This window comes from Chenopodium album, chromosome 5 (genome assembly GCF_948465745.1).
Source record: "Chenopodium album chromosome 5, dcCheAlbu1.1, whole genome shotgun sequence".
Taxonomy (NCBI): domain Eukaryota; kingdom Viridiplantae; phylum Streptophyta; class Magnoliopsida; order Caryophyllales; family Amaranthaceae; genus Chenopodium; species Chenopodium album.
Window position 1 is genome coordinate 63,269,517 of NC_137838.1, and position 9,985 is coordinate 63,279,501.

General features: G+C 37.0%; 1 protein-coding gene and 1 long non-coding RNA gene across 2 annotated transcripts; both read right to left on the reverse strand.

Annotated features, from left to right (window-relative positions):
* Positions 1-1,004: 1,004 nt before the first annotated feature.
* Positions 1,005-6,943, reverse strand: LOC145630852 (uncharacterized). The gene is made up of 3 exons (XR_014112277.1): positions 6,626-6,943; positions 1,160-1,408; positions 1,005-1,071 (listed from the first exon to the last, which is right to left on the reverse strand). It is a non-coding gene; the product is annotated as an uncharacterized LOC145630852 (long non-coding RNA).
* A 1,178-nt stretch (positions 6,944-8,121) lies between these two features.
* LOC145632997 (uncharacterized) lies at positions 8,122-9,751 on the reverse strand. Its single transcript, XM_081685311.1, has 4 exons — positions 9,470-9,751; positions 9,235-9,322; positions 8,957-9,025; positions 8,122-8,843 (listed from the first exon to the last, which is right to left on the reverse strand). Exons 1-4 carry the CDS (start codon positions 9,749-9,751, stop codon positions 8,122-8,124), a joined length of 1,161 nt encoding a protein of 386 aa, XP_081541437.1.
* Positions 9,752-9,985: the final 234 nt, after the last annotated feature.

The following is a 9,985-nucleotide window of genomic DNA, read 5'->3' on the forward strand; positions in this document are numbered from 1 at the left end:
GGAAGAGGACAAGAGTGATGGTTCATAGTGTGAGTGCTCAGGTCCGTGTGGCTATGACAGAGGCTTTATCTGATCAACACATGCATGATTCATTGATTCTCCACAAGATTCATATCTATCGTATGTGATTTTCTGCATTAACCATAACAGCAATAATCATGAAGTAACCTAAACATACATATTTTTTTCTCCAGAAATTAGTGTTATACTGCATATAGGTCAATGAGAAAAGTGCAACATAAAGGAGAAAAGGTAAGAAGTATCTCAATAGTCAATATCCAATGAATAAGAGCAAAATCAAAGCTCCGGGTATGCAGGGCACAACTACACAATCAGTGAGAAACAAATGCAAAAATTGACCAAAAAACACCCACCACAGTGATTTACGATAATTCACTTCACTCTCAGGTGGGTGAGTCTGGAGGAAATAATTATAAAGAAGAGGCACACTATTTATGAAATCCTGTAATACCAATAGTAAGATGGACATCTATTTTGGAGCAAGAAAAACAAGTTATATGTAGTAAAATGAGAGATACTAGGGAAAGAATGGATAAATTAAGAAAAATGCACATACAAACACTTCTGCTTAGAGCAGTAAACAAATTCAACTTCTCTCCGCTGGGAGGTTGAAAAAGAAACGAATGGTATCAAAGCTATTGAAGCTTTGTATAACAGGCATTTTTCTCAATAGTTTCAACTATCTACAGAAGAAAAACTGGCCAATAGCCACCTGAGGACAGATTCACAGACTGAATAGCAGAACCCCAAACCTTTTTTTTTTTCTTCTTTTTTTCAAATATACTGAATTGGTACAACATGAGATGGGAGAGGTCGGAGTGTGTTATGAACACACCAGTATACTCACTTACCACCCATCCTTTTCATGACAAGAGTTAGATGATGACTTCTTGGTAGTTAGCCTGGGTCCATCTTCTACAAACTGGAACAAACCCCAAAAAAAATTGAGAGAACAGGACACAAAACATCCACTATGGAGAGTGGTATGGGTGGTTGTAGTGTGCCTTCCAAGATTTTGTGACATTTCCACTAACGGTATGGTCATCAAACCTGATGCAAGAAAGATTAAGCACAAGCATAAATAATGATAATAAGCTACTAAGACAACAAATATAATACATAGATAAATATAACTGACCATAGCCCATATGGTGAGAGCTCAATCTTTCCTTGTTCTACTCCATTCAAATTTTGTGGTGCCACATCATTCTCAACAGCAACATCAGCATTAGAATTTACTTGCACAGGACCATTAGAAGGTGGTGGTGTCGGTCGTGTGACCACAGGATTGTCTTGATCAACCGATTGATTATTGGCTCGGACACCGCCTTGATTACCTCCCCGACCAAATTTTGAATTTTTCATGAAGGATTTCATTTCCAAAGAACTAGAAAGATCAGAAGCACAATAATTATTTTATACATAATAACCCATAATAAAAAAAAAAATTATAAAAAAAAGTAAGCTCACAAATATGATCAAGAAATTTTAAAACATTTATCATATACCAAACAAATAAGATAAACACATTGTCTATTAAACAAATAAGCCCATAACAAAGCAAACAAATTGAAAACTACAAGCTTAGAAATTATTCTTCTTCTTCATCCACATCATCATCATCATCATCATCATCCTCGTCATCGTCCTCGTCATCGCTGTCAGTGTATCCTAACTCTCCATCAACCTCTTCTTCAGATTCAGATTCAGTATCATCCCATTCATCTTCTTCATGTTGTTCTTCCTCTTCACCACCTGAGCCGTCCTCCTCCATTTCATCCATATCCTCGTACATAACACCATCATCATCATCCGACGAACAAAGGGTTGGGGTCTCAGCAATGTCTACTTGGAAAATTGACTCATCGATTGGGGCATCCACACTTGACCTAGCTTTAGTCTTAAAAACAGCCCACCATTGACTCTTATCTTTCTTTAAGCTTGGATAAGAGGTAAAATACACTTGATAAACCTGATGTGCTAGAACAAAAGGATCATATGCAGGGTATTCTTAGAGTGGTTCACATCAACTAATCTATACTGCTCATGAATATTCATGCCATTCACTGAATCCATCCAATTACATTTAAATAAGAAGGTTTTGAAGACAATTACGGTCCCCAAGTAGACCAGCTCAATGACTTCTTCTAAAATGCCGAAGTAATCAATTTCCTCCTCACTTATTACACCCACACCATAATTCATAGTTGCCTTGTGCTTTCCATAATCAAAAGTGTGAAACTTAAAGCCATTGATGTCAAATTGCCTCCATGTTTTGACTTGTCTAGACGGACCCATGGCAAGTGCTCGAATCACTTCATCAGTCTCATTAGATTCAATAACCTAATTTCAAATTCAAGCCATTAATTAATAAAATATATAACCTTAGTCATATTTAGCAAATGATATGTCGAAACTTGATTGTAAAAACTTACAAAATCCTGAAACCATTTGGAAAATTCACGTGAAAACTTGCTCCAAATATCATGTAGGTCAATACCAGGATATTTTTGCATCATCGACTCTTCAAACTTCCTATAAACCTTAAAACGTTAATAATCTAGCAAATTGCATAAAATAACTACCAATTATAGAAATTTGTACCTTTCATATTCTCCTAACACCCCACAATTGGAAAGAACATAGTGGTGTGCATGCTTGAATTCTTTCGAATCTAAAAACCTTGTTTGGACACCTTTGCCACGACCTTTGCTAAATTGGAATAATTCTGGTATAGTTGAATCTAGATCATCATCATCAACAACATTGCGTCCTAGATCTCTAGATTTCGTATCAACATGAGGTTGAAAGTAATAAGAACAAAAGTTAGAAATCTCTTCTGCAAGATAAGCCTTGCAAATTGAGCCTTCCACTCATGCCTTATTACCAATTTTCTTCTTCAGATGATTAAGAAATCTACAAAATATGTTAAATTGACTCATTCACATGTAAAATTATAAATCATATAGAAGAAAGTTGAAAACAATGGAGTGGCTTGGGAAAATGTATATTACCTCTCAAATGGATACATCCATCTATATTGCACAAGACCACCCACTTTTACTTCATGTGGCAAATGAACGGGTAAATGCTCCATTGAATAAAATGCAGGTGGGAATATTTTCTCCAACTTGCATAAGATTTCTGGAATGTTTTTTTCTAAACGAGTCACATCATCAACTTTAATAGTGTAGGAGCATAGATAGCGAAAAAATTGGCTGATTTCAGTGTCTGCTTTCCAAACATTATCAGGAAGAAGTTCTCTCATTGCAACGGGCAACAACCTTTCCATGAACACATGACAATCATGGCTTTTCATTCCATGTATCTTACAGGCTTGCAAATCCACACATCTACCAAAATCAGAAGCATATCCATCTGGAAACTTAAGATCTTTTATCCATTCACACAACACTCTACGTTGTGCTTTATCAAGAGTGTATGGTGCTTTTGGGAAGATCAAGCTCCCATCATCAGATTCAATAGGCTCTAAGCTACTCCGCTTACAATATCGTTGAACATCTAGGCGAGCCTTATCTGTATCAACTGCGGTATCTTTCACATTCATTATTGTGTGGATGAGTTGATCAAAAAAATTCTTTTCAATGTGCATAACATCTAAATTATGTCGAATCAACAAATCTTTCCAATAAGGAAGCTCTCAAAAGATGCTTTGCTTATGCCACCCTGTCTTGACCTTTTTTGATTTTGTCGAACGGATTTTTGGATCAATGGACTTTGGAATCTCCTTAACCTGCTCCCATAGTTGATGGCCCGTCAATATTGGAGGAGGCAATCGAGTTTCTGCTCTTTTTTTGGAAAAAGCAGTGCAGTTTTTTCTATAAGGATGTGTAGGTGGGAGAAATTGACGGTGACTATCAAACCATGATACTTTAGAGCCGTTGTCTAGCCAAAAAGATCCATGCTTGTCCATGCAGTATGGACAAGCCATCTTTCCCGATGTAGTCCAACCAGATAACATCCCAAACGCAGGAAAGTCACTAACCGTCCATAAAAGGGCAGCTCGTAACTTGAAATTTTGCTTTGTGGATACATCATATGTCATTGTACCTACTTCCCATAAAGATTTCAATTCGTCAATCAAGGGTTGCATGTACACATCCAAGTTCCCTTTTGGGTTTTTAGGACCCGGAATGAGCAAGGATAAAAACATAAACGACTTCTTCATACATAACCATGGAGGCAAGTTATATGGGGTAACAATTACTGGCCAACAAGAATATTGCCTTCCAAATTTTCCATGTGCTGAGAAACCATCTGTGCATAGACCCAATCTAACATTACGGGGCTCACTTGCAAAATCCTTGTATGTGTTATCAAGATGTTTCCATGCTTCACTATCACTTGGATGGGCGAGTGTTCCACTTACCCTAGGATTTTTTTAATGTCACTGCATTTCATGTGCAAGGTCTTTGGTCGCATAGAGCCTTTGCAACCTTGGCGCGATCGGGAAGTAGAATAACACTTTGGCCGGCACACATTTTTCACGAGAAGTCTTCTTATAACGCTCTCCCCCGCATTTCAAACACTTTTCAAGGTGAGCTTTATCCTTCCAAAATAACATGCATCCTTTAGGGCATGCATATATATTCTCATGAGGAAGTTCAAGGCCCTTTACCACCTTTTTAGTGTCATAGTACGTCTTGGACATTGAATTCTCATCAAGAATTACTTCACTAATGAGCGATGAAATACTATCGACACATCTATGGGGCAAGTTGTATTCACACTTCAAGCTCGTAATCCTTGAAGCCATCTCTAAAACAGATAATCGACTTCCTTCATACAATGGTTTTTGTGCGGCTGCTAACATCTCAAAAAACTTCTTAACTTGAGGATTAGGTTCTTCTTCAACATTCCGAATATCTTCATGCATTGGATCACCATCAACTTGACCAAATGCATCAATAATCATGTCAACATACGGATCCGACGGCTCATCTGATGCTTTTAAAGAATCAAAATCCTCTCCATGACAAACCCATTCATAGTAGTCATTAAGAAATCCTTTTTTATACAAATGCTTTCTTACACTTTCAACATCTAAAAAAGGAACATTTTTACACTTTGAACAAGGACATCTGATCTTTGAAGATTCTTGAAAATCACGGTGTTGTTTAGCAAACTCAATAAACTCTCGCATGCCAATTGTGAACTCTTTTTTTAGTAGTCGACCTTCTAATCTCTCATACATCCATTTTCGATTCAATTTCTCCATGATCCTAACTGCTAAACGACATTAATAATCATACACATATATGTAATATAGTCTTCTTATATATGTAATTTATTCTTATTATATATGTTACTTAGTTATTTAGGCAATTACTTAGAAGACAAAAGAAAGATAAGCAAGAAAAGGTGCAGCAGTTAAGTCATATAGTGTATACACAATCCTTTTTCTTTATTTTTGAAACAATGGAAACAAAAGTGTTCAATATTCATTTGGTGGGACAACATAAATACAGAGAAACCAAAAAAAGAAACTTAATAGGAACAAAAAAATAAAAAAAAAAAAAACATAATGCATCAGTGTATGTATCCACGATTCGCATATGCTTATAGTGAAACAAGCAGAACAAAACAATGATAGGTACAAATCAATTTATTTTACCAAATCAGGGAACAAAATTTAAGAACAGCGGAAACTACATACATCAAAATATGAAGCATCATATATATGAGAATAGGATATCTAGTGTTAAGGAAAAATATAAGAAAAATAATCTAAAAATATTATATAGGGATTTAAGTCAGTCTGACTAATTCATTTATATAAACTCCTGTTTATAAGTTTCTGTCATATAAACTATCAATTACAACATCTATATAAACATATTGCAGAGAGTATTTACATTGTCAGATATTATTCATTCTGCAGTATACAATTCTGCCACAATTCTGGCACCTAAGACACAAAATTACTGCAATATAATAAATTCAAAACCAGGTAATGCAATGGTTATTATTTATCCTAAATTCAAAACCAGGTAACGAAACCTAAATTCGGCAGCAGTGCAACACCACAAGATCAACCACAGCTAACTAAATTAAAATTCTTTAGGAAACCTAATCTTGGTTATTATTTATCCTCTTCATCATTGTCATTTCTATCCTTAATTACAATGTAAAAATGCATATACACTTCACTTAATTATTATTTCAATTTCTGAAAATTATACAGAGAATTCGAACAGATCCAGACCTTGCAAATTTCAGCAGTGCAAATAAAATCAGTCATTAAGAAATTAAAAATAATTAGGGATTTTTGAATAATAAATCATGTTTTAATGGTTTTTTAATAATTGACTTCAAAAATAACCCAAAAATTCGCAATTTCCTGTCAAACAAAATCAATTCAATCTTCGCAATAAACCAGATTAAATTCAATTCAATCAATTCACAACTCATTTGATTCACAATTCAATCAATTTGAAATTTAAAATCAATTCGCAATTTGCAAACGAAACTAGACTAAAATTAAAAAATTGGACAAAATACTCAATTATACTAAATCGCAATTAGCAAATTGCAATATGAGAAATATTGAATGGACACTAGGAAGAGGAAGCATGCGACTAACCGGAGAGGAGATGAAGACGACGTGGGTTTAATCTGAAGTTCTGAATTGCACTGGCCTTCGTTTTTTGTCCTTTGTTTTTTTTGTGAGGATGAAGAGTATCGAGCACTCGAGCAGCAATGTTTGTAAATAGGGAGTGATGAATTTTTGTTTTAAGGAAGGATTGATATAACTGTTTATTGTGTTTTTTGGCGGCAACAACTTATTGTACTACTTTTACTAAGGGTTTTTATATTTCCGTACCAAAAAAAAAACTTATTATATATTAAGGGTTTTAATTCCTTTTTAATAAATTTTAAAAACAATAGTAGCAACTACCATGTTAGTTGCAATATTAGTCGCAAATTTTTTAAAAAAATTGTTTCAAATTTGTTAGCCTTAGCAACTGCAATTTAGTCGCAAAAAGTTGTAAGAATGTCGCAGATTAGCGACCGAATAACAACTATTATAAAATATGTTACAAATTTGCGACAACTCGTTTTTTGCAGTCGCAAAAATAATTTTTGCAACTAATTATTATGGTAGTCGCAAATATTAGTTGCTAATTAGCGACCGCATAGCAACTACTGCAAAATCAGTTGCAAAATTTGCGACTGCTCGTCTTTTTCAGTCACAAAAATAATTTTTTCAACTGATTATTATGGTAGTCGCAAAAATCAGTCGCTAATTCAACTTTTTCTTGTAGTGTGAGAAGCTGAAAGGGCGAAGCAAGCCCGAGCAGCGCCACCTAGCCTGATACCAGTATCCAAAGAATAGAAGCACTAGCCAATACCTGCTCTACAGTCCTGAGAATCCCAGGCATCATTCATGATGAGAGTCACTGTCGGAGAGGCAGTTCCATTTCTTGTAAGAGTAAAAGAAAAAACGTGGGAATCAAAGCCAGGAGGTGGAGTAACAACCAAAGGAGAAAGATCCCTGGAGGCTGAACTACGAAGACCCCAATCTTGCGCGATTTGGAAGACAACGATAGGGGAGCAGAGCGCCTTTCGAAAACAGATGTTATTTCTATGAATCTAAATAGCCTAGGCGAAAGATAAAATGGAGTCTACACCCAATCAATCCCTAAGTGTAATGACAGTAGAAAGTAACGAGGCAAACCACTACAGGAAAGAAAGATTAGGAGCGGGAGGACGAATACCCAAAGGGCCACAAACCCAGAGGCGTCGAGTAAATGAGCAATGAATAAAGAGATGCTCTATCGACTCAGGAACTAAATGGAAAAAGGAACAAAGAGGATATATAGGGAGACCCTTGTTTCTCAACTTTATCACCACTGGGAAGACGTCATGGAAAATTTTCCAAGCAAAGAGTTTCCATTTGGGGAGAATAGGAAGTTCCCACAACTTATTCCAATGGAGAGGATAAATAGAGGAAGACGTTTGAGGAAACCACTCCGACCCTTTGATCAAATGGCGTAAGTCGACTTGGAGGAGAAAACGTCGTCTCGAGTGAATTTCCAATAAACATTGTCATCCATAAGCTGGGGAGGACGCTCAAGGCTAATGATTTTGGTAGCCGTGGAACTGTGGAAGGAGGGAATAAAGCATGTACCAAGGTAGAATCCCAAAGTTGGTGTTAGGATCCAGAAGAGAAGACACCAGAGTTGGCTGAATCGATCCAGCAAGAGAATCCTTAAACTGCACAGAAGTACCTAGAACCCAAGAATCCAGAAGAATACGAACCTGAGAACCATTCCCAACCTTCCAACTAAGACCAATTTTTAAAGTTTGAAGACCCTCTAGTAAACTTTCGCATCCCCAAGATGGTCTGGAAATGCGAATTTCAGAGCTTAGATGTAAAAGCGATGAATACTTAGCACGGAGAACACGAGAAACTAGGAGTTGAGGATTCTGCATAATATGCCAAGACTGCCTTGCCAACAAGGTAGAATTGAAAATACCTAGATGCCGATGAATACCCAAACCGCCCAAATCTTTATGCATAAAAAGGAGGGAAGCTGGAGCAAAAGCCATGCCTTTAGATTGAGAGCTTGTCTTCCACCAAAAACGAACTAACATATTATTAATTTTATTTGTAATAGAGGACGGGATCTTAAATACTGACAGGACATGATTAAGAGAGGCGACGAGAATAGAGTTAATAACCAATTTAGCTGTCGCTGAGAGGTGCAAAGGAGCGAAAGTAGCCAAGCGAATGGCAATCTTATTAACAAGGGGCCGAAAAGATTTACATTTACTTCTGCCAATGTCAACAGGATGACCTAAGTACGAGCCCAGAGAAGTGAGCCTTCAAACGCAAAGAAGAGGCTAAATAATCCCTGTAATCATTTGGAACATTAGGGCTGAACCGAACAAAGGATTTTTGCAAATTTACCGTATGACATGACAAATCGCAGAATTGTTGCACCACATGGAGCACCTAGGAGCAGGCCTGTGGAGAAGGCTGGAAAAACAAGAGAGAATCATCAGCAAAAAACAGATGGGAGATTGAATGAGCATAACGAGAAACTCGAATCCCTCTGAAAATCCCAAATCTTTCTGCTCTTCAAATTATGGCCGAGAAGATCTCCATACAAAGAACGAACAAATATGAGGAAAGTGGATCTCCCCGACGAAGACCACAAGCTGGCCTAAAGACCTATGTTAGATTACCATTAACAAGAATCTGGTAGGAAACTATAGAGACGCATTGCCGAATAATATGAATCCTGTAAGGAGGGAAACCAAAGATTTGTAGAACCTGTCATAAGAATTCCCAGTTGACCCTGTCGTAGGATTTATTCATATCCAGCTTTAAAGCAGCTGACATAGTGCGGCCTTGAGATTGATTCATGCATGTAGAAAAGAACCTTATGGGCTAGAAGGCCGTTGTCCGCCATAAATCTACCTTACGAAGCCGAGAAGAGAGACATTTGTCTATGCACTTGTAGAGGACATTGCATAAACCAATAGGACGAAACTGTGAAGGTTGCTGGGGATAATCCACCTTAGGAATGAGGACAATAAAGGTTTGATTCCATTCCCTGAGCATATGGCCATGGAGGAAGAAGTATTGGATATGAACAACAGAGATAACCGATGGGCCAACCACAGAACAATGTGATTTAAAGAAAGCTGAAGTAAAGCCATCAGGACCTGGAGATTTAGAATCGTCAATACCAATAAACATAGCCTATGCGATATCCGCAGCAGAGAAGGGGATCATATGATCAATTTTAGCCGTATCTGAGAGCTAAGAAAGCTCCAGGTTTGACCAGTCAAAATCTGCTGTCGATAATGGAGACTGATGACAATTGAAGAGGGTCGAGAAGTAGTCCGTAATAACCTTACGAATGTCATTCTGATCATGAACCCATTCTCGTGACGAATATTGGAGACCGTGGATTTTTTTTTCCGAGTCGAA

Coding starts and splice junctions, on each gene's coding strand:
- LOC145632997 (XM_081685311.1), bottom strand. CDS start 9,751: ATGTTTATTGGTATTGACGATTCTAAATCTCCAGGTCCTGATGGCTTT. Junction 9,323..9,469: donor TCTCTTCTCGGCTTCGTAAG/GTAGATTTATGG, acceptor TTCTTATGACAG/GTTCTACAAATCTTTGGTTT. Junction 9,026..9,234: donor CTACCAGATTCTTGTTAATG/GTAATCTAACAT, acceptor TTGTTTTTCCAG/CCTTCTCCACAGGCCTGCTC.